This window comes from Hylobates moloch, unplaced genomic scaffold (genome assembly GCF_009828535.3).
Source record: "Hylobates moloch isolate HMO894 unplaced genomic scaffold, HMol_V3 SCAFFOLD_11, whole genome shotgun sequence".
NCBI classification, from domain to species: domain Eukaryota; kingdom Metazoa; phylum Chordata; class Mammalia; order Primates; family Hylobatidae; genus Hylobates; species Hylobates moloch.
Window position 1 is genome coordinate 89,953,378 of NW_026652286.1, and position 23,424 is coordinate 89,976,801.

The 23,424-nt window shown below is 54.5% G+C and overlaps 2 protein-coding genes across 10 annotated transcripts in view; one reads left to right on the top strand and one right to left on the bottom strand.

Annotated features, from left to right (window-relative positions):
• Window positions 1-2,798: 2,798 nt before the first annotated feature.
• Window positions 2,799-22,219, top strand: SIDT2 (SID1 transmembrane family member 2). 6 transcript variants are annotated; one of them, XM_032167489.2, is made up of 27 exons: window positions 2,799-3,534; window positions 5,509-5,630; window positions 5,901-6,065; window positions 6,154-6,199; window positions 6,613-6,714; window positions 6,817-6,900; window positions 7,883-7,982; window positions 8,178-8,243; window positions 10,578-10,671; window positions 10,864-11,099; window positions 11,454-11,465; window positions 11,843-11,914; window positions 12,093-12,164; window positions 13,174-13,292; window positions 13,630-13,703; window positions 13,796-13,862; window positions 14,412-14,485; window positions 14,626-14,749; window positions 15,080-15,197; window positions 16,341-16,477; window positions 16,716-16,824; window positions 17,039-17,115; window positions 17,285-17,331; window positions 17,618-17,723; window positions 18,317-18,427; window positions 20,322-20,435; window positions 20,524-22,219. In XM_032167489.2, the coding sequence occupies exons 1-27, from the start codon at window positions 3,352-3,354 to the stop codon at window positions 20,584-20,586; spliced, it is 2,694 nt and encodes an 897-aa protein (XP_032023380.1). In that variant the 5' UTR covers window positions 2,799-3,351; the 3' UTR covers window positions 20,587-22,219. The 6 variants fall into 6 exon arrangements, with proteins under 6 accessions (XP_032023380.1, XP_032023384.1, XP_032023381.1 ...); XM_032167490.2 differs by having other exon boundaries at window positions 2,800-3,534; window positions 10,867-11,099; XM_032167492.2 differs by having other exon boundaries at window positions 2,801-3,534; window positions 11,047-11,099.
• PCSK7 (proprotein convertase subtilisin/kexin type 7) overlaps window positions 19,727-23,424 on the bottom strand; it is a 36,905-nt gene continuing 33,207 nt past the window's right edge. The window contains exons 18-22 of one of the 4 annotated variants that reach the window (XR_009215739.1): window positions 23,257-23,308; window positions 22,839-22,958; window positions 22,218-22,428; window positions 21,527-21,665; window positions 19,727-20,554 (exon numbers count right to left, since the gene is read on the bottom strand). The gene's annotated coding sequence lies outside the window, so the exon portion shown is untranslated. Of the gene's footprint in view, window positions 20,555-21,526; window positions 21,666-22,217; window positions 22,429-22,838; window positions 23,309-23,424 lie in introns of all 4 variants that reach the window. The other 3 variants (XR_009215737.1, XR_009215736.1, XR_009215738.1) reach the window with 3 other exon arrangements.

Sequence of the window (23,424 nt, forward strand, 5' to 3'; positions counted from 1 at the left end):
TAGCCTGGGCAATGTATCACGAGTGTTTCTTAATGTTTCAGATTATTTACTGGCAAGATGAGCAGGATTACGATGAAAGAAAAGTCCAGATGGACTGTAGAAAGCCTACACTGATTCTCCAAACTTGGCAGCTGACTGCATGGAGGGCTCATGATGAAGAAACCTCTTTTGTCATCCTGAGGATTCTCTGATCCATATTCGCCTAGATGTGCTGGAAACAGTACTGGACCAAGGTGCAAACTTGAGCCTAGTGAGGTACTAATGGACTGAAGTTTTTCTGAGCGTCACTTTCCTCATCTAGGTGAACCTTTTCCAAAGGGTTCACCAGTTGCTGCAGCTTGCTTTTGGTCTTCACCCTCAAGTATGCTGTGCTTGGACAGGGACCAAAACTAATTCCCCCACTCACCATTTGGCCAGCATAACTACAACAGTACCTGGCACATAGTGGGTGCTTATTAAATATTTATTGCAGGAATGAGTAAATATAACTAACTGATCATAAGGTAAAATAGCCTTCATTGGAACAAGGCTCCAGATAGTTGGGCAGAGCTGGGAGCTTAGACTGCTGCAATCCTGCCAGCTGAGAGAACTCTGACAAGGCACTGATCTGGGTGGCTTTATTAGGATGCCTGACAGCTTCAGAGGTGGTCACATTTCCTTTAAACATGTCTAATTTGGCTGGGTGCAGTGGCTCACGCCTGTAATCCCAACACTTTGGGAAGCCTAGGTGGGTGGATCACTCGAGGTCAGGAGGAGTTCAAGATCAGCCTGACCAACATGGTGAAACCCCACTTTACTAAAAATACAAAAAATTAGCAGGGTGTGGTGGCGGGTGCCTGTAGTCCCAGCTACTTGGGAGGCTGGGGCAGGAGCATCGCCTGAACTCAGGAGGCGGAGGTTGCAGTGAGCTGAGATCACACCACTACTCCAGCATGGGCGACAGAGTGAGACTCCATCTCAAAAAAAAAAAAAGTCTAATTTGTCTTATACATGCAATATATGTGGCCGGGCATGGTGGCTCATGCCTATAATCCCAGCACTTTGGGAGACCAAGGTGGGTGGATCACCCGAGGTCAGGAGTTTGAGACCAGCCTGGCCAATATGGTGAAACCCCATCTCTACCAAAAATACAAAAATTAGCTGGGCGTGGTGGCACATGCCTGTAATCCCAGCTACTTGGGAGACTGAGGCAGGAGAATTGCTTGAACCCAGGAGGCAGAGGTTGCAATGAGCTGAGATTGTGCCACTACACTCCAACCTGGGCAACAGAGCGAGACCCTGTCCCCACCCCCCCGCAGATAAAAAAGCTATATATGTATATATATATATACATTGTAGAACATTTATAAATCTTTTTAAATATAAAAAAAAAATTTAAGAACCCCTCACAATCCATTATTTTTTATTTTTTGGTACTACTCTATAGTTTTAGAATTAAAGGAAAATGATATACAATATGTGTTATTTTTTAAATTGTAATTCAAAGATGACTATTGCTAAATTTTATTTTTAAAATTTACCCTGCTTTCTGGAGACATTGCTAAACTTTTAGTACAATTTTTTTTCTATTTTTCTATGCATGTCTATATGTATTTGGAATATATACGGTTTTATTTACTTACTTATTTTTGAGACAGAGTCTCGCTCTGTCGCAGCCCAGGCTGGAGTGCAGTGGCATGATCTCGGCTCACTGCAACCTCCACCTCGTAGAGTTAAGCGATTCTCCTGCCTCAGCCTCCCCAGTAGCTGGGATTACAGGCACGTGTCACCACGCCCCACTAATTTTGTATTTTTATAGTAGAGATGGGGTTCACCATGTTGGCCATGGCTGGTCTCGAACTCCTGACCTCAAGTGATCTACCTGTCTTGGCCTCCCAAAGTGTTGGGATTACACGCGTGAGCCACGGCACCTGGCCCTATATACTGTTTATTTAGTGTCATATCCTGAATTCTCTGCTTACGTGTCCTTTGAAGTCTTAAGCATCATTTTTGATGCCTTCATGATAGTGCATTTAACCAATCCTTCATTATGGATATCCAAGTCGTTTCCTTTTTGCTTTATAAATATCACAGTGATAAGCGTAGCTGCCTACGTATTTTTATCTGTGCTTCCTATTTCCTTAGGATAGAGTCCAGAAGTGGAATTACTGGATCAAAGGGTATAAAACTCTCTAAGTTTCTTGAAACAGTGCCAAAATATTTTGTAGAAAAGTTTTCACCAATTTACAGTGAAGGTCAGTATCTTTGAATGAGCTTTGTAACTAACTGCCTCTGAGAGAAGAGGGGAAACAGCCCAGCAAGCTTGGAAAGCTCGGAAGGCCGTCCCTGCAGTTGTGTGGCCCCTTCAGAGGGAGGTGGGGAAGGCATGGGGATTCCTCCTGCAGTGCTGCCTCCATTTCCCCTCCGCCGGTAGGGCCACCGTCCTGTTTCCTAATCCTTCGAGTTTTTCATTTTTTAAGATCCCCGGAGAAAAAATGTCCCAGGGATGGACGATGTTAGTTGTAAAGGTGGTGGTGGGGGTGGGAGAATCCTTACCTTTGAGCAAAGGTAAGAGTTGTTCAGCAAGAACCCAACACTTGGAGATTCTTAACAGAAACATCTGCCTATTCCAACATGAGTTTCAGAGATGGTGAAAATCACGGGAGAGAGTTGGGTAGGAGTTGGAGAAGGCATTGCAGGCTTTCCTCTCCAGCTAGACAGCTGCAGCCCCTTTAAGGGCAAATGCGGGACCTGGTCCTTTAAATCTGTGTCAGTTTCCCCTGACGTCAGCGGGCGGGCCAGCAGCACTGCTGTTTATCGCCCAGCGGCGCAGCTCACTTTCCAGTGTTCGTGCGTCGGGGCGGCGCGTCCGCCCGCCCTTAAAGGGCCTGCGCCTCGGAAAACTCGCAGCCCCGCACGGCGTCGGGTCGCTACCACTTATCACGCCCCTCACTCTGCGACTCGCCTCCCACCGCGGCCAGCCCCCGCCGCTGGCTCTTCCTCCCTCCCCTTTCCCGGCGTCTCCAGGCTCCCGGCAACCAGCCGCCCTCCTTCTCGCGGCCCTGGCCCGGGGCTCCAGGGTCTCAGGCCGTACTCAGCCCCTCGCGAGCTGGGACCCCTGCCCGTAGCCCGCATCCCCTCCCTCCCCGCCCCCTCCTGGCCGCTCCCTCCTTGCGGGGACCCTGGGAGCTTCTCCGGGGCTCTTGGGAGGGGACATTTCCTAATCTCAGGCCGGGGTTAAAGTTCTGGTTCTGGTGAGATGCTGGAAGCTGCGGCCGCAGCCGCAACCCGTCCCGGAGGTGTCCTGTCGCCTGTCGCCGCCGCCGCCGCCGCCGCCACCACCACCGCTGCCACTGCCGCCCTGCCGGGGCCATGTTCGCTCTGGGCTTGCCCTTCTTGGTGCTCTTGGTGGCCTCGGTCGAGAGCCACCTGGGGGTTCTGGGGCCCAAGAACGTCTCGCAGAAAGACGCCGAGTTTGAGCGCACCTACGTGGACGAGGTCAACAGCGAGCTGGTCAACATCTACACCTTCAACCATACTGTGACCCGCAACAGGGTGAGGGCTGGGGGCTGGGGACTGGGGGGCCAGAGGCGAGCGGGGAAGCCGACGAGGGCTAGGCGATTCTGCCGCCCCACTACCTTTTGGGAGGCCCCATGAGCGAGCCGTCCTACTGGGTTCCCAGTTCCCAGAACCACACTGGAGCCTCTTGACCAGTCCTTCCTTTGCCACCAATGTTTCTCTGAAGCTTCAGCTGGGCAGTTTTTGAAGTTGGCTCATTCCCATCTTTTCTTCCACCCCCATTCTTCCATCAGTTGTGGTCTGAGCACACATGGCTTGCTCTCTACCCTAAACCCCAGAATCTGACAGCTCTGTGGGGTCTGGGTGGGAGAGGAAACAGGCATATTACTGGGCTTGCCCAGAAAACCTCAGGGGAATGAGACTGGCCCAGAACTGAAAAGCTCTGTGCAGACAAGTTACATCTCAGACTCCCCAGGGAGATGAATGCAGGGCTTCCCAGCCCTCTTCCTGCCTGGGAGAGCCAGCTGGCCTTGTAAGTTGAGGGTGACAGAGGTTTTATAAGGCCAACTGCAAGTTGGGTGGGAAGAGAAGGGGAATTTGTCCACTGTGAAAAATCCACTTCACCCTGACTTCTCTTTAGTTGCTTCCCCAGCTGTGAGTCCCTGAGTTGGACACAGCTAGTGTGGGAAGTCTAGACCCCAGGCAGAGCTGAGATTGGGAAAATTCTTGCAACCCGGCTGTGTGGTCTCGTGCCCAGGTCTCTTGCTCTCTCCATGACTGCCATTTACTGGGAAGCAATGGAGTTGAGAATGGGGAATCTGATTTTTTTTCGGAACGGGGAGTGGTTTTGTTTCTATGGCAGGCCAGGATCTACCCCCAGTGCCTGGTTATCTGAAGTTTGATCTCTTTCTGCTTAGAGTCCTTTCTTCCTTTTTTCCCATATCTAAAGGTACAGGAGAGCTGTGGTTTTTACTCTTTTGGGAAATGCTGCCCTAGGGCTTGGGTTTCAGCAGCTCAATAACAAGCATTCCAAGATCGATTTAGTTTTAGTTTTCCTTTAAGCTCCCATTGTTTATATATGTTCCTTCATAGCTCCAAGGGTGAAGATCACTTTATTTTATCTTTTATTTTTTATTTTTTATTTTTTTTGAGACCAGTCTCACTCTGTTGCCCAGGCTGAAGTGCAGTTGTGTGATCTCAGCTCACTGCAACCTCCGCCTTCCCGGTTCAAGCGATTCTCCTGCCTCTGCCTCCCAAGTAGTTGAGATTACAGACGCCTGCCACCATACCCAGCTAATTTTTGTATTTTTAGTAGAGATGGGGCTTCACCATGTTGGCCAGGCTGGTCTCAAACTCCTGACCTCAGGTGATCCTCCTGCCTTGGCCTGCCAAAGTGCTACAAGCGTGAGCCACCGCACCCAGCTGTCATTTTATAGAGGGAGAAGTTGAGGCTTAGAGAAGTAAAGTGACGGCTCCACAGCCCTGTCCCTTGGTGGGAGCTAAGGATACAACATGGCCTTCAATACCTACCCCTCCTCATCCCCTCTGGGCTCTGGCCCCAGGTTAGTTGTTAACTGGAGCTTCCTGCTGGCTTCCTGGCTCACAGGAAAGTTGAGGAGCACTTCTTGCTCTCCTGTGTGTTAGTGTGTGGGGGTGTGTGTACATGTTTGTGTGTGCAGGCCTGTGCATCCTGTGCACATGGATAGGAATGGGGTATCGTGGAGACTCTCAAGGCCTCCACCGTGTTTCCTGGCAGAGGGCGAGACCCTGCGGTTGCTTGGGTCCTGCTGCCCTGCACATGTCTACCAGCCAGGAGCTGCAATCAGCACAGGTCTTTCCTGGAGTCTGGGGGTTGTTCTGGCAGAAGAAGGGGCAGAGATGACTCCCTGGCCCGAACAAGATGGAGAAAGACCAAAGTAGCTGGCATGAAGGAGGGCAGGGCTCATAGTCTCTGGAGCCATGTGTCCCTGGTGGCAGAGGCTTGAGAGGCATTTCCATGTCGTTCTGCAGACAGAGGGCGTGCGTGTGTCTGTGAACGTCCTGAACAAGCAGAAGGGGGCGCCTTTGCTGTTTGTGGTCCGCCAGAAGGAGGCTGTGGTGTCCTTCCAGGTGCCCCTAATCCTGCGAGGGATGTGAGTAGGATCTGGGCATCAGGGAAGCGGGGCGGCCTAGGCCAGTCCTTGGCTGGAGCCTCAACCAGGAGCCCCCCCCATTTCTCCTCCCCTTTCCCTGGGCCAGGAGGCTGGTCAACAGCACAAGAGCCGAGTCCCGCCAGCCGGGAGCTTGTGCACTTCGCAGGGAGGTGGTGGAGACCAGACGGGGGGAGGTGGGGCCTCGCTCCTCTGGAGGGGCAGGCTGGCTGGGACAGTGCTGACATCCTGTCTCCCTGCTTCGGGCCATAGGTTTCAGCGCAAGTACCTCTACCAAAAAGTGGAACGAACCCTGTGTCAGCCCCCCACCAAGAATGAGTCGGAGATTCAGTTCTTCTACGTGGATGTGTCCACCCTGTCACCAGTCAACACCACATACCAGCTCCGGGTCAGCCGCATGGATGATTTTGTGCTCAGGTCTGCAGGGTAGAGCGAGGGGACCACGGGGGCTGGTTCTTCCCCAGGCTCTGGGAGTGACTGGTGGGGGCTCTTCTCTGCCCTGTAGGACCGGGGAGCAGTTCAGCTTCAATACCACAGCAGCACAGCCCCAGGTAACATCTCCCTGTTGATTGCTCGAGAGGAAAAATGGGGGAGCTTGAATATGAGAATGGGAGTGGTCAGCGGTCTTTGCTTGGCCTTTTGAATTGGCTGTTTTCTCCATAGAGGGCTGTCTGGAAACAGGAGCTCTGGCCCTGACATGGTGAGGGACAGACAGCATGGGACTGTGCAGAGACATGGAGTCTGGTTGCCTCTCCGGCATTCTGCTGAGTGCCCTGCTGAGGTTGAAGGGAATGGTATACAGAGAAAGGGGCTGCTATGGTCAAGGCCTGTCTCCCCAGAGAGCCTCTGCTGCCCACCCCTCAAAGGATTCTGGGTCTTCGCTTATAGGGGACTATTCCCTTCTAGAGGGGCCAAGAGAGCATCCTCATGAGATGGGGCTCTCCCTTCCTTCCTGCACCCTCAGTACTTCAAGTATGAGTTCCCTGAAGGCGTGGACTCGGTAATTGTCAAGGTGACCTCCAACAAGGCCTTCCCCTGCTCAGTCATCTCCATTCAGGATGTGCTGGTGAGTTGCCTGCCCTTTTGCTCTTCCCCAGCAGGCAGCAGGGCTGCTAAAGAGAGGGGCAGGCCAGGTTCCCATCCATCTGCCTCTCCCGCCCCTCTGCAGTGTCCTGTCTATGACCTGGACAACAACGTAGCCTTCATTGGCATGTACCAGACTATGACCAAGAAGGCAGCCATCACCGTACAGGTAGGAAATGCATGTGGCCACGTGGGAGGTGTGGCTGGGCGATAAGCTGTGTAACTTTCCAAACTTGAGCTCTTCTTCCTCTGCCCATTCCTATCCTACACACGACTGAGTCTTTGGCCTTCCAGTCCCTGTGACTTTCAGTCCCCTGATATATATGAGAGTTGAACCATAATCCCAGTTGCTCTTGGGGATGGGAAAGAGTAGAGAACCCCCTTCTGGCTGTCATACCTACTTCATTCATTGTAACAATGAGAAGGCCGAGCGCCGCTGGTGGCTCATTCATGTAATCCTAGCACTTTAGGAGGCCGAGGTGGGGGGATCACCTGAGGTCAGGAGTTCAAGACCAGCCTGGCCAACAGGCTGAAACCCCGTGTCTACTAAAAATACAAAAAATTAGCCGGGCATGGTGGCGCGCCTGTAATCCCAGCTACTTGGGAGGCTGAGTCAGGAGAATCACTTGAACCTGGGAGACGGAGGTTGCAGTGAGCCGAGATCGTACCACTGCACTCCAGCCTGGGCAAAAAGAGTGAAACTCTGTCTCAAGAAAAAAAAAAGGTGGAGCGCGGTGGCTCATGCCTGTAATCCCACACTTTGGGAGGCTGAGGTGGACAGATCACCTGAGATCAGGCGTTCAAGACCAGCCTGGCCAACGTGGTGAAACCCCATCTCTACTAAAAATATAAAAATTAGCTGGGCATGGTGGTGGGCGCCTGTAATCCCAGCTACTTGGAAGGCTGAGGCAGGAGAATCGCTTGAACCTGGGAGGTGGAGGTTGCAGTGAGCTGAGATGATGCCATGGCACTCCAGCCTGGGCAACAGGAGCGAAACTCCATCTCAAAAAAAAAAAAAGAATCTTTGTGAGGATTAAGTAAAATATATCTATGAAGAGTTTAGCATAATGTCTGACCACGGAATAAGTATTCAGAAAAGAATGATGATGATGATGATGATGATGATGATATTTATCATCATCATCCTGCAGCGCAAAGACTTCCCCAGCAACAGCTTTTATGTGGTGGTGGTGGTGAAGACCGAAGACCAAGCCTGCGGGGGCTCCCTGCCTTTCTACCCCTTCGTAGAAGGTACATTTTATGTCCTGGGCCTGGCTAGGGATGGGGAGGGCTTGGTCACTTTCTGGGGGCAAGAAGAACCTGCGTGGCTGATTGGTGGACCTGATAGGACATGGGTTTTTGGCTCCAGTCTCTCAAAGCCCTGGTCCCACTGACTCTAGCCAAGCTCCAGGCAACTAGTTTACCACTTTGACATTTTACTTCCAGATGAACCGGTCGATCAAGGGCACCGCCAGAAAACCCTGTCAGTGCTGGTGTCTCAAGCAGTCACGTGTGAGTGCAGGTGGCTGAGTGGGGATGGACAAGCCTCTCTGGCTCCTCCTTTCAGACCTGGGATATAGGGTGTGCCCTGAAGTGGGTGATGAGGATGCAGATATGCTGGTGGGATAGGAACAAGGAGTGTTCTTGGCAGGCTTCTAGATGGGGAGGGCCAGGAGGTGAGTTCCAGTGTGATGTGGTACAGAGAGTTCACGACTAAAGATGGAAGAACTGAGGTCCAGTTCACTTTCTGCCACTTATCAGCAGTGTAACCTGATTGTAAGAAAGAGCTTTAATTTTGCTTTGTTAGCATAGTTATAATCTTATTTATTCTGAAGGATGTTTCTTAATCTCATATTCAGAAACATATCCTAATTCATCATTGAAACACTGCTATAAGATTGAGTCTCAGTTTCCCTGTCTCTATAACAGAGGGAGTAAAATTTGTCCAGTTAATCTCACTAAGTTATGAGGGCTAGCACAAAATTAGCAGACAAAATTAGCAGGAAGGTACCTGGCCCCTACTCAGTGCTCAATAAATATTTACTGAATGATTAAATGGGGCCCTAAGGGACTGTGATAGGAAGGGAAAGAAGGTGCCTCTCATTCTTTTTTTGAGATGGATTCTTGCCCTGTCACCCAGGCTGGAGTGCAGTGGCAAGATCTCGACGCACTGCAATCTCCTCCTCCCGGGTTCAAATGATTTCGCCTGCCTCAGCCTCCTGAGTTGCTGGGATTACAGGCACCTGCCACCATGCCCAGCTAATTTTCGTATTTTTAGTAGAGACGGGGTTTCACCATGTTGGCCAGGCTGGTCTTGAACTCTTGACCTCAGGTGATCCGCCCGCCTTGGCCTCCCAAAGTGTGGGATTACAGGCGTGAGCCACCGTGCCCAGCCAGAGGTTGCCTCTCTTTTTTTTTTTTTTTTTTTTGAGACGGAGTCTTGCTCTGTTGCCCAGGCTGGGGAGTCTTGCTCTGTTGCCCAGGCTGGAGTGCAGTGGCGCAATCTCAACTCACTGCAAGCTCCACCTCCCGGGTTCACGCCATTCTCCTGCCTCGGCCTCCCAAGTAGCTGGGACTACAGGCGCCCGCCACCATGCCCGGCTAATTTTTGTATTTTTAGTAGAGACGGGGTTTCACCATGTTGGCTAGGCTGGTCTTGAACTCTTGACCTCAGGTGATCCGCCCGCCTTGGCCTCCCAAAGTGTGGGATTACAGGCGTGAGCCACCGTGCCCAGCCAGAGGGTGCCTCTCTCTCTCTCTTTTTTTTTTTTTTGGAGACGGAGTCTTGCTCTGTTGCCCAGGCTGGAGTGCAGTGGCGCAATCTCAGCTCATTGCAAGCTCCACCTCCCGGGTTCACGCCATTCTTCTGCCTCAGTCTCCCAAGTAGCTGGGACTACAGGCGTCCGCCACCATGCCCGGCTAATTTTTTGTAGTTTTAGTAGAGATGGGGTTTCACTGTGTTAGCCAGGATGGTCTCGATCTCCTGACCTTGTGATCCGCCTGCCCCGGCTCCCAAAGTGCTGAGATTACAGGCGTGAGCCACCGCGCCCGGCCAGGGTGCCTCTCTTATATGGATTATTTATTCAGCAAATATTTATTGAGCACCTCCTCTATGCCAGGTGGCATGCTAAGGCAGCAGTCCTTGGTGGGGGTGGGGTCCTGTCTAGAGGAACAGGAGGCAGTTAAGAGCTGTAGTAAGCAAAGAACAGGTCACTGTAGAAATACAGGACAGAGAAAGCTTCCTAGAGGACACAGTCCCTGAGCTGTGGTTTGAGGGTTAAGTCAAGGTGGAATTTTTGAGAGGCCAGGCATGGTGGCTCACGCCTATAATCTCAGCACTTTGGGAGGCTGAGGCAAGGAAATTGCTTGAAGCCAGGAATTCAAGACCAGCCTGAGCAACATAGTGAGACCCAGTCTCTATAAAAAATAAAAAAATGAGCCAGGCATGGTGGCACACATCTGTAGTCCTAGCTACTCAGGAGGCTGAGGTGGAAGGATGGAGCCTAGGAGTTGGAGGCTACAGTGAGCTGTGATCATGCCACTGCACTCCAGCATAGGTAACAGAGTGAGACCCCGTCTCATAAAAACAAAAACAACAACAAAAAAAGAGAAGTAGAAGAGAAAGTTCTAGCCCAGGGAGCAACATGAACAAAAATAGAAGTGTGTCAGAGTTTGGTGTATTAGAGGAACTGCCAGTTGTCCATACTGGCTGGGCAGGGCCTTACATTTGAGGGGAGAGGGGTGAGAGATTGGGCTGGGTGGAGGAGGACATGAAGGCCTTTGGGTGCCATGATGGGAGGTGGCGGAAGGTTTTGACCTGTCCACCTTCCTGTTTCCTCCTTGAAGCTGAGGCATACGTCAGTGGGATGCTCTTTTGCCTGGGTATATTTCTCTCCTTTTACCTGCTGACTGTCCTACTGGCCTGCTGGGAGAACTGGAGGTAAAGTGGAACTGCTGGGCACTCCCCTGGTCTGGGTGGGTTGGGCAGGTGTGTGGGGGAGATCACCTGGCAGGATCTGAGCCAGCCTAGGGTAATCTACACCATCCATAGCAGATGATGGTGGGGCTGTTAGAGTCTGTGGCCCATGAGCCTCTCTAGATACTATCCCCTCCCCTCAACCTTCTTCCCAAGCAGGGAGACCCCATACTGCTCCCCACCCTGTGAGGAACCCTGGGACCAAAGGTGGAGGACAGTGGGACGTCCCTGGGACATAGGGATGAGAGTGGAGTGGAGAGGTAGAAGGAAAAGCCATACCCATACGGAGGGATCCTTGTCCTGTCCCATCTGGGTGGCCTGTGGGTTCTGTCCATGCAGGCAGAAGAAGAAGACCCTGCTGGTGGCCATTGACCGAGCCTGCCCAGAAAGCGGTACCTCCAGGGGGCCTGGGTGGGGTGGGCACAGTGTGCTTTGTGTTTTAGGGGGTAGTGGTGGATGGTTCCCTAGGGGGTTGGAAGAGGAAGGGCTGGGGGTTTCTGGATATTCAGATCGGAGTAACACTCCACACATGGAAATGAGGCTGGGATATGATGTCCATGCATCCCTAACATGCACACCTCAGAGGCTGAGGCTGTCGCTTGGTTTATTCCATGTCTAGCGATGGTGTCTGCCTGCCTTGGGCAGTGCGGCCCACGGTCTCTGGGATTATTAACCTTTCCTTCTCTCTCTCTTCCACCCCTCCCTCTCTTTCTGTCCTCCCTCCTGCGTGGGACCTTCTCTCTTAGCTTCTCTCCTTGGTAAGCTCCAAGTGCTGTGGGCAGAGGAGCTGGAGTCCAGAGTAGGGGAGGGAAGGTGGAGCACAGGGCTGTCTGGAGGGCTCGTGGGCAGGCCAGTTGTTGTCTTTGTTGCTGGTAACTTAGATGTGCCTGTTCTTGAACTTTCTGTCTCCTTAGAGAAGACAAAGGGTGGCGCTGTTTCCATGGGAGAGGCAGGCAGAGGGCTGGGGCAGGTGGTGGTGGCAGCAGTGGGGCGTGTTTGCCTGGATAGGTACTGCTTCTCGTCTGCTGGCATGGCCTCCTTGTGGCTGTCTTCTCTGGATCTTTCTTTGTTCTTCTCCCTGGCTCTAGGCTTCTCTCTTCGTCCAGCGCTAACGGACCTTGACTTCTCATTGCAGGTCACCCTCGCGTCCTGGCTGATTCTTTTCCTGGCAGTTCCCCTTATGAGGGTTACAACTATGGCTCCTTTGGTACGTGTCAAAGCCAGCATCGTGCTTGCCGGGGACATGACCTTGTCTCCTTAGGCCACCACCTCCGAGGCGGTAAAGTGGGAGCCACCTCCTCCAGCCCCCACACCCTCTGCAGATGCTCAGAGCCCCTTTCCCTGCGGCCTCTCCTTCCTGCCTCACCACTGATCGTTCCCCACAGAGAATGTTTCTGGATCTACTGATGGTCTGGTTGACAGCGCTGGCACTGGGGACCTCTCTTACGGTTACCAGGGTGAGTGGGCCAGGCTGGGAGGGGCTGTGTGGTGCAGGCCGGTGTTGTCTGGGTAAAATGTCATGGTGGGCAGTTGCCTCTTCTGCCAGATGCTGGAACCTGGGAAGGGCCTGCTGTTTTCCTAACCCCTCTCTTCCCTCATCCCCTCCTCCTTGGCCCCAGTTCCCTGGTAACTTTCCCTTTCCTTTGAAGGGCACGACCAGTTCAAGCGGCGCCTCCCCTCTGGCCAGATGCGGCAGCTGTGCATTGCCATGGGTAGACCTGGGGTGGGGGTAGGGCTGTTTTGCCAATCAGTGCCTGCCGGCTCCGGTTGACTGCCGGCTCCGGGGCCAGAAAGATTCTACGTGCATGGCTTCCCCATGTAATTCCAGTAATTGCCCGCTCTTGTGTCTTCTGAGATAGCAGCAGGGCACAGGCTCCTTTGGCTGGGGGGCTGGCGCCTCCGCTCCCCCCAGGCTGGACGTTCTAGTTTGTCGTCTGCGTTGCCAGCGCCCTCACTCCCTGGCCTGCTAGGGGAGGGCTCACAGGCATGGGGGTCACGTTCTGGCCTCTGGATAAAGGAGAGATGCTCTTTCGGCACCCCAGGCCCACTGGGTCTTTAACCCAGTGGCAGCCAAGGCAGTGTCTTCTCAGAACCCACAGGGCTGGGCACCCTTGAATCAGCATGACTTGCCGAGTTCAATCCTGTTTTTTGGGTCTGCTGCCTGGGGTCTGCTCAGTGTCCTGGCCCGGGAAGCCCTAGCCCATGAGGGGTGCCAGGAACAGAGCAAAACTAGAGCAGCCCCTGTGTGGTGGCCTCTTCTAGAGTCTACTGTCATCCCCCCAGGACTTAGGAGCACCTGATGTCTCCTCCCAGCTCCTCAGCTCACCTCCACCCCAACTCTGAGCCCCAACCCACAATTTGCCTCTTCCCTACTGCCTAATAATTGTTATAATTGCCTCAGATGGGCGAGGGCCACTGTGGGTTTTGTGTCCACCGGTGCAACCCCTCCCTCCCTGCCCTTTCCAGGCCGCTCCTTTGAATCTGTGGGTACTCGGCCCCGAGTGGACTCCATGAGCTCTGTGGAGGAGGATGACTACGACACATTGACTGACATCGATTCTGACAAGAATGTCATTCGCACCAAGGTCTGACCCGTGGGCCTGGCCTGGTCAGGCGTTTCCTGAGAAAGGGACATTCTGTGTTCCCGCCCCAGCATGTTCCCACTGGCATTTAGGGAAGCAGAAGGAAGGGGCTCAGCTGGGGCAGGGCAGATGCCGGGGAAACTAACCTGACCTCCAACCCCTTCCGGCCTGATTGGCCAAACCCTCTTGGTCTAAGCGGCCGCAGCAGTGGGATGGCCTTGAACCCTGCCCACCTGAATTCGGCCCTGTCTGAGGGAGGCCCCTCTTGTCCACCTCTGACCTGGGGGAGGGGGCTTCTCCCGAGTAGCAGTAAGTGGGGCTGATTCCAGCTTCTCCCCAGCAATACCTCTATGTGGCTGACCTGGCACGGAAGGACAAGCGTGTTCTGCGGAAAAAGTACCAGATCTACTTCTGGTGAGTGGGCTGAGTGTCTGGGGCTCTGCTGTTGGTGGGTGTGTGGCAGCCTTGGGTGCCACCCGCCTCACTGCCGCCCTCCTGCTCTGCAGGAACATCGCCACCATTGCTGTCTTCTATGCTCTTCCTGTGGTGCAGCTGGTGATCACCTACCAGACGGTGAGAGGGCAGGGCAGGTTCACCTTTCCCACAGCCTAGGACACCACCCCAAAGTGCAGAGCCTCCCAGCCTGGGGCCCTGGTGTTCCATCACAGGACCCGGGTTCAGATCCCAGCTCTGCCTTCCCAGCCGAGTGACCCAGGGCAAATCACATAACCCCCCAACCCTGAGTGTCAGTTTCTTCATCTGCAAAATGGGAGCAGCCCTCACTAAAGATAGCCCCTCCCTGGTTTCTTGTGTGGATTATGAAACCAAAGTCCTGGGGCTTTGTAAGCATCAGTTTCCCTTCCCTTTTCTCTGTCCCATGGGGCAAGAACTTCCATCACGGTCATGCCTCAGGGTTTTCAGCCACGCCTAATGAGAGGGGACGACGACTGTGCTGCTTGGCATCCATGTTCTCAGAAGGAGCACGTGCCTGCGGTGCTGTGTATTCCCACCTGCTAGCTGTGGTGGCACTTGCTCTTTTTGGCCAAAGGGGTCCGGGTGGTGGGGCGTGGGCTGAGTTGGGTGTGATGACAGACCCACTCCCTGTCCCTGCTCCTGCTACAGGTGGTGAATGTCACAGGGAATCAGGACATCTGCTACTACAACTTCCTCTGCGCCCACCCACTGGGCAATCTCAGGTGGGGGTCATGCTGGGAGGCCCCTTGTCCAGGCCAAGGGTGAAATGGGGCAGGGCCTGGGGCTTCGCATTGTCCGCCTGGGCTAGGGAAGAGGCCTGGATGTGAGTCCCAAGCAGTCCGCCTTCTGTTGCCCCTTCTAGCGCCTTCAACAACATCCTCAGCAACCTGGGGTACATCCTGCTGGGGCTGCTTTTCCTGCTCATCATCCTGCAACGAGAGATCAACCACAACCGGGCCCTGCTGCGCAACGACCTCTATGCCTTGGTGAGGGAGCACCTGCCTGCCTGCTGCAGCCTCAGCTCCAACACAGACCCCAAGCCTTGGCTCCAGGACACCCTTTCGGGCAGGCCTGGCCCTGCCTTCCCCAGCTCTCCCCTCCCCAGCTCTGTCTGGCCCACCCTATCCAGCCCAGCCTGCCCCACCCTGCCCTGCCCTCCCTTGCCCAGCCTGCCCAGGCCAGCCCACCCCTGCACACCCACACTTGACACACGCCCTACCCCTTTTCCTCTTCCACTCCTCTTAGGGTCCCTCTTTTGGGTCCCTTCTTCCCTTCCTGCCTCACTTCCTCCCTTCCCTTCTGTCTCTCCCCAACAGGAATGTGGGATCCCCAAACACTTTGGGCTGTTCTACGCCATGGGCACAGCCCTGATGATGGAGGGGCTGCTCAGTGCTTGCTATCATGTGTGCCCCAACTATACCAATTTCCAGTTCGGTGAGTGGGGCCTCCTTCTCTGGCTCAACCTACAGCAGGGACCTGCCTGAGTCCTTCACCATCCCCAAGTTACCCACAGGGATCGCTAAGACAGCTCTGTAGGAAACTCCAAGGCTGGCGTGCCTGGGTATGCACACATCCTAGCCTGTGGAATATGGGCATCTAGATGCTGCTTCATTCATCTGTCAAGCTATTCCTATGTAAAGGCATATGCTGCACCGAAGAAAACAGGATAATTAAGAAGGGGTCCCTGGCCGGGCGTGGTGGCTCAACGCCTGTAATCCCAGCACTTTGGGAGGCCGAGGCGGATGGATCACGAGGTCAGGAGATTGAGACCATCCTGGCTAACACGGTGAAACCCTGTCTCTACTAAAAATACAAAAAAATTAGCCAGGCGCGGTGGCGGGCGCCTGTAGTCCCAGCTACTCGGGAGGCTGAGGCAGGAGAATGGCATGAACCTGGGAGGCAGAGTTTGCAGTGAGCCAAGATCATGCCACTGCACTGTACCGGGGGGGAGAGAGAGACACTCTCTCTCAAAAAAAAAAAAAAAAAAAGAAGGGGGCCCTGGCTGGGCGCGGTGGCTCACACCTGTAATCCTAGCACTTTGGGAGGCCGAGGTGGGGAGATCGCCTGAGGTTGGGAGTTTGAGATCAGCCTGGCTAACATGGTGAAACACCTTCTCTACTAAAAATGGAAAAATTAGCTGGGTGTGGTGATGCATGCCTGTAATCCCAGCTACTCGGGGGGCTGAGGCAGGAGAATTGCTTGAGCCTGGGAGGCAGTGGTTGCAGTGAGCTGAGATCCTGCCATTGCACGCCAGCGTGGGCGACAGAGTGAGACTCCCGTCTCCAAAAAAATAAAAGGGGGTCCCTGATCTCAGGGTGCTCACAGACTAAGACACAGACCAAGTTTTCCCTGTCTTCAGGAGATGTCAGACTCTGGGTGACAGCCAGTGGGGTGGCAGTGTGGTGTGGCAGGTACAACTAAGGAACTGAAGTTCAAGTGCCACCCCGCCACCAGCTCACTCCATGGCCGTGGCAAGGCACCAGGGCTGTCTCTTCCTCTGGGATTGTTGGGACCAGGAGTTCTCTGCTGGCGCTTGGTGGCCGTTTCTGCAGCTCCCTTCCATGTCCCTCATCCTAGACACATCGTTCATGTACATGATCGCTGGACTCTGCATGTTGAAGCTCTACCAGAAGCGGCACCCAGACATCAACGCCAGTGCCTACAGTGCCTACGCCTGCCTGGCCATCGTCATCTTCTTCTCTGTGCTGGGCGTGGTGAGGGCCTGACCTGCTCTGCTCAGCCCGTATGATAGGAAAGGTGCACGTGCATTCAGACACGTGGTGCATACCCTCCGCCACCTCCTGCATGAGAGATTCCTGCTCCTCCCTGAGATGCCTTCCTGGGCCCCTCTCAGAGTCCCAGCCTGGCTGAGCAGGGAGCCCCAGGTAGGGTGGGCCATCTGAGCCACTTCCTTCTGCACACTCACCGCTGCCCTTGGTGGCCTCCTGACAGGTCTTTGGCAAAGGGAACACAGCATTCTGGATCGTCTTCTCCATCATTCACATCATCGCCACCCTGCTCCTCAGCACGCAGCTCTATTACATGGGCCGCTGGAAACTGGGTAAGGGCACGCCCGGGGCAGAGCCTAGGGGAGGGGCCTGGGGGGCCTCAGGAACCTGGACGCACGGGAGATGCTCAGGTTCTGTCTTCTTGGGGGCCCTGGAGTCACTGGGTGGGGAATTAGATCAGGCCTGGGCTCCTCAGCTGGCACATCCCAGGGGTCCAGCAAAGGAGGGTGCCCCGTGCCTATCAGCACCACTCCCTTCTCTTTGCAGACTCGGGGATCTTCCACCGCATCCTCCATGTGCTCTACACAGACTGCATCCGGCAGTGCAGCGGGCCGCTCTACGTGGTACCTGCCTGGTTCCCCTGCTGCATTCTCCACATCTCCTTTCTTCCCTCTGATGGGGGAGCGGGGCTGGGCTGAGGACCCAGGGGAGAGTGGGGACCAGCTGGCTGGGCCTTCTTCCACCACCCTCGCTGCCCCTGCCCTCAGTCCCTGTGTCCCTGCTTCCCTCCAGGACCGCATGGTGCTGCTGGTCATGGGCAACGTCGTCAACTGGTCGCTGTGAGTATGGTTGGGGGTAGTGGCCTGGCTGGGTGGACAGCTGGGGACTCAGTCAGCCACTGGCTGCCTTGGGGGCTGAGGACAGCTTCCAAATGTTAGGCATAAGACATGGGGGCTAAGAGAGGTCTTGGCCTCTCTTCTCTCTCTTGGCATCTGGGCTTCTAGAATCTTCTGTGGGCCTCTGAACACAGCCCAACATCATAATAAAACATGGTGGGGCAGGGCAGGAAGAGCGCTTCCTTGCCCTTGGCCTTCCTGCTTCACCACCCTTCGTCTCTCTTGCCAGGGCTGCCTATGGGCTTATCATGCGCCCCAATGATTTCGCCTCCTACTTGTTGGCCATTGGCATCTGCAACCTGCTCCTTTACTTCGCCTTCTACATCATCATGAAGGTGAGCGGGGCTGGCCAAGCCCCCTCTGTCAGCTGCTCTGCTATCTGGGGAGAGAGATGGGCCCGGCAGCACTGAGGGGCAGTGAGAAGTTTCTGTCCCATCTTTGCTGGTTGCAGAGGGGAGAAGCTAAAGCCTCTTGCATGGGCCCCTGGGAGCCAACTGCAGCCCAAAGACCATTTACTGAGCCCCTTCCAAGGGCCCTTGAAATGGGTGGCATTTTAGGCTGCAGTTGTAAGTGCCCCTTTCCATGCAGAAGGGGCTGAGGGGAGGTAGGGTGTGGGCCTCTCAGGATCAGGTGCTTCCCCAGAAACCATCCTGCCTTCCAATCTGATTGGAGCCCCCTGCATAGGGAGCGCCTCCAGGCCAGTACACTGTCCCGACACAGGGTTCTGGATACATGGAGGCCGGGTGGAGTGGACATTGGGGTGGGAGCAGGTTGAGCTCTCTGGTTGTGTGGAATGGTATGAATCCAAGGAGCAGTCCTAAAGGCCTGGAAGGCCATGAGGAAAGGGAACCTGGGAAAGGCTAGGTGGGACAGCGGGGTGGGACAGGGGTTAGCCCTCAGACTGCTGTCCCTGCCTGGCCCCTCCCAGCTCCGGAGTGGGGAGAGGATCAAGCTCATCCCCCTGCTCTGCATCGTTTGCACCTCCGTGGTCTGGGGCTTCGCCCTCTTCTTCTTCTTCCAGGGACTCAGCACCTGGCAGGTGAGCACTCACCCACAGGCTCCTTGTGAGCCAACAAGTGGCCAGTCCTCTGTTTAAACATTGGGGCTGGGCCTGGTGGTTAATACATGTAATCCCAGCACTTTGGGAAGCTGAGGCAGGAGGATCGTTTGAGGCGTTCAAGACCAGCCTGGGCAATATAGTAAGAACCCGTCTCTACAAAAAAATAAAAAATATATAAAAATAAAAAAATTAGCCCTGCACCGCAGCCTGGGCGACAGCGCAAGACTCTGTCTCAAAAAAAAAAAAATTAGCCTGGCTTGGTGGCATTCACCAGTAGTCCTAGCTACCCCAGAAGCAAAGGCAAGAAGATAGCTTGTGCAGGAGTTCCAGGCTGCAGTGAGCCGAGATCGCACCACTGCACTCTAGCCTGGACGATAGACCACGTCTCTAAAAAAAAAAATGTTAAACATCATTTGGGAACACCTACCATAGGCCGGCACTTTCATAGTGATTTCCCCAGTTAATCCTCCTAGCATTCCAGCCTGGAGATAGCTCCATTTTACTTATGAGACAGATGAGGCTCAGAGGGGCCAAGTGACTTCCCCAGGGCACATAGCCAGTGAGTGGCACAGCTGGCATTTGAAGCCAACAGGGCTTGGCTGTCCTCTCTGCCTTGCAGGACACCTACCTTATGTCAGGCTTTAATTCTGGGAATAGAACTAAGTCTGACATGGTCTCTGAGGGACTCATAAACTAGCTGAAGAGGGCTAGAAGGACTATTGGTGCATGACTGTTAGTGCTGTTTACGATGTGATACATGAAATGAAGGGCACAGGCAAGACGGGGCAGGAGGACAGAGGACTAACGGGTCTCTCTGAGTTAGGAGTCCAGGAAAGCTTCCTGGAAGAAGTGGGCCTTGTTCTGGGCTATAAAAGTCTTGGGTGAGGGGGGCTGGGCACAGTGGCTCACGCCTGTAATCCCAGCACTTTGGGAGGCCGAAGCGGGTGGATCACGAGGTCAAGAGATCGAGACCATCCTGGCCAACATGGTGAAACCCCATCTCTAGTAAAAATACAAAAGTTAGCTGGGCGTGGTGGCGGGCACCTGTAGTCCCAGCTACTCGGGAGGCAGAGGCAGGAGAATTGCTTGAACCTGGGAGGTGGAGGTTGCAGTGAGCCGAGATCTCTCCACTGCACTCCAGCCTGGCAACAGAGCAAGACTCTGTCTCAAAAAAAAAAAAAAACAGTCTTGAGTAATGGGGAAGAGCCCCATGGCCCAGACCTGCTGTGACCTTAGTAATGATACAGAGGCAGATTTGGAGGTGAGTGAATGCACTCATTTGGGAGCCAAGCAGACTGTGCGCTCCCTAAGGGCGGGGCAGGTCTTGGTTATGTCTGTGGCCTCAGCGTGTAGCACAGACAGACACAGCCTGGATGAGCCTATGGGATAGAGCTTATGAGTAGGGCAGGGAAGACCTTGAGTGCCACAGGTTATGGCTACTGTCCCGGAGCAGGGGTGTGACCTGACAGTAGTGCTTTGGAAAAAAACAATGAGCCTGCAGAAAGATTAGAGCACGGGCGGAGTCCAAGGCCGGGAAGTGGGTGAGAAGGCCTTCTGCCATGTCTGAGCTGAAGGCCTTCAAGGTTGTTGCAACCCTGTGCTCTTAGGTCAAAGGAAGAGAATCAGAAGGAAGGAGGAGGGTAAGAGTGAAAGAAAGGGGAAGAGAAGCCAGTGAACTCAGGGAGAAGTTTATAATCAAAGTCCATTTCTTAGATCGGGAAGGGGTGGGGACGAGGACAAGGGACAGGTCAGAATTGCTGCTGTCCTGCCTGGGGCTGGAGAGAGGGGTGCCCAGGAGCAAGAGGGCAGATGGGTCTGGCCCTGGCCCTGCCAGAGCAGGGTCATTCGGCAGTTTTTCTTGTTGCTCCCCAAGAAAACCCCTGCAGAGTCGAGGGAGCATAACCGGGACTGCATCCTCCTTGACTTCTTTGACGACCATGACATCTGGCACTTCCTCTCCTCCATCGCCATGTTCGGGTCCTTCCTGGTAAGCGGGCCGCCCGGCCGAGCCAGGTGGGTACGTGAAGGTAACAGCTGCCTCCTTCTCTGTGGCTGATCTGGCGTCCACCCCCCAGGTGTTGCTGACACTGGATGACGACCTGGATACTGTGCAGCGGGACAAGATCTATGTCTTCTAGCAGGAGCTGGGCCCTTCCTGTCACCTCAAGGGGCCCTGAGCTCCTTTGTGTCATAGACTGGGCACTCTGTTGTGCTGTGGGGATGAGTCCCAGCATCGCTGCCCAGCACTGGATGACAGCAGGACAGCCAGGTCTGGCCTAGGCTTGGCCTGGGACAGCCATGGGGTGGCATGGAGCCTTGCAGCTGCCCTCTGCCAAGGAGGAGGCCTGCTCCCCTGGAACCCCCAGACGTTGGCCAAATTGCTGCTTTCTTCTCAGTGTTGGGGCCTTCCATGGGCCCCCGTCCTTTGGCTCTCATTTGTCCCTCTGCAAGAGGAAGGATGGAAGGGACACCTTCCCCATTTCATGCCTTGCATTTTGCCTGTCCTCCTCCCCACATTGCCCCGGCCTGGGACCTAAGGCCCCTTTTTCCTCCCATACTCACACTCCAGGGCCTAGTCTGGGGCCTGAATCTCTGTCCTGTATCAGGGCCCCAGTTCTCTTTGGGCTGTCCCTGGCTGCCATCACTGCCCATTCCAGTCAGCCAGGAGGGATGGGAGTATGAGATTTTGGGGGTTGGCCAGCTGGTGCCAGACTTTTGGTGCTAAGGCCTGCAAGGGGCCCGGGGCAGTGCGTTCTCTCTTCCCTCTGACCTGTGGTGAGGGCTGGCTCTTTAGCAATGCGGTCAGCCCAATTTGAGAACCACCTTCTGATTCAAGAGGCTGAATTCAGAGGTCACCTCTTCGTTCCATCAGCCCCCAGACTGATGCCAGCACCAGGACTGGAGGGAGAAGCGCCTCACCCCTTCCCTTCCTTCTTTCCAGGCCCTTAGTCTTGCCAAACCCCAGCTGCGGGCCTTTCAGTGCCATTGACACTGCCCAAGAATGTCCAGGGACAAAGGAGGGATGATACAGAGTTCAGCCTGTTCTGCCTCCACAGCTGTGGGCACCCCAGTGCCTACCTTAGAAAGGGGCTTCAGGAAGGGATGTGCTGTTTCCCTCTACGTTCCCTGTCCTAGCCTCGCTCTAGGACCCAGGGCTGGCTTCTGAGTTTCCGTCCAGTCTTCAGCCAAGTTCTGTGTTAGTCACGCACACACATACCTATGAAACCTTGGAGTTTACAAAGAGTTGCCCCAGCTCTGGGCGCCCTGGCCACCCTGGTTCTTGGATCCCCTTCATGCCACCTGGTCCGCTCCAGATGCCGAGGATGGGGGAGCTCAGGCGGGGCCTCTGCCTGGGGGATGGGAATGGGTTTTTCTCCCAAACTTGTTTTTATAGCTCTGCGTGAAGGGCTGGGAGATGAGGTGGGTCTGGATCTTTTCTCAGAGCGTCTCCATGCTATGGTTGCATTTCCGTTTTCTATGAATGAGTTTGCATTCAATAAACAACCAGACTCAGTTCTTGGGGCCCTTGTTTGCACTCCCTTTCTGGGTGGAGCTGTTGAGGATGAGGGGAGAGGTGGAGGTCTTCCATTTCCCCTTTCTTCAAGCCATGGCCCTACTGGGAACTGCAGTTCCTTGATTCTCCCGTGTTTCCTGTCCCTCCAGCAACAGCATTAATTCAGCAAACATTTACCGGGGCACTGTGCTGGACAGAGGCCAATTCCTGGAAAAGCCTGTCCCACACCATCCCACCGCAGACATCCCTCCTTACCTGCCCAGGAACAGCAGTCTCTGCCCACCTGGCCCCGCCCGCCAGACTGAGGCTCGCTTCACCTGTGACATGAGCGCCCCCCAGCTCACTAGGCCATAGGCTCAGGCAGTGCTCCCTGATGGGGCGTTTATAATCTGCTCAGCGTGCAGGCCGAGGCAGAAGGGTGATGGAAGCTGGGCAGGCTCCAAGAGGAGGGAGTTTTGATATGTCCCTGAAAGATTCATTTAGACCAGTCAGCTAAGGAGGACATGATTTGGGGGCCAAGGAATCTGGTGAATTCAGAACACAACCAGAGGCCTGCAGGGTCAGGGATGGAGGGGTGGGCTTTCCCCTGGCCAGGGCCCCACTCCTCTTCCTGCTTTTCTTGCAGGTGCCACTGGGAGGTGCTATGGCTGTGCCTCCCCTGGGCTCTGGAGCACATCCGGTCGCAGTGGGCAGAACTGCGGAGGCGGTCCCCTCTTCTGCCAGGCCTGGCAGCCCCCTCCTAGGGCCTTGTTTGGCTAGGGGTGGTGCCGGGTGTGGCAGTGTGTGTGTAGCGGAAAGCGTTAGGTCTTCCCTACCAGGTGCTCTTGCAGGGGAGTGCCACAGCAGGCAGTCCAGGGATCCCACTGTTAGCCTCACCTTTTTTAACCTCCTGTCTCTCCCCAAGATCCCTGAAGCCAGGTACAAGCAAGATGAGAGCCGGTTATCTCCATGGAGTGACAGAGGCTGGTCTGTTTTCCAGGCTGGTAAGGACTGTTCCTAAAGGGAGGAAGGGATGATACCAGCCTCCTGAGCCTCCTGCTCCTTCGTTAGTGTCTCAGGCCCTGCCAGGCTTTAGAGACCCTCTTATTGACACTGCCCACTGGATGGGGACCGGAGTTGGACTCAGCTTCTGCCGAACCCTCAAATCCCAGCCCCAACTAAAGCATATAAGTCAAGACCTACCTGAACTGAAAGCTCTTCTCAACCTGAACAGGGTGGTACAATTGAAAGGGTGGGTCTGACCCTCTCCTGCACCCACGGGGGTCAGCAGAGATGCGCAGGATCCGCCACTCACCATTCACCATGTGGCCTTGAGGAAGACGCACTCGGGGCCTCAGTTTCCTCATCTGTAAAATGGGGATGTAATTACACCCTCACAATGTAGCTGTGAGTATTCAGTGAGAGCACTGCAAAGGGCCTGGTGTGGAGTAGGTCCTCAGGAAAGCTATGTCCCATCAGAGCT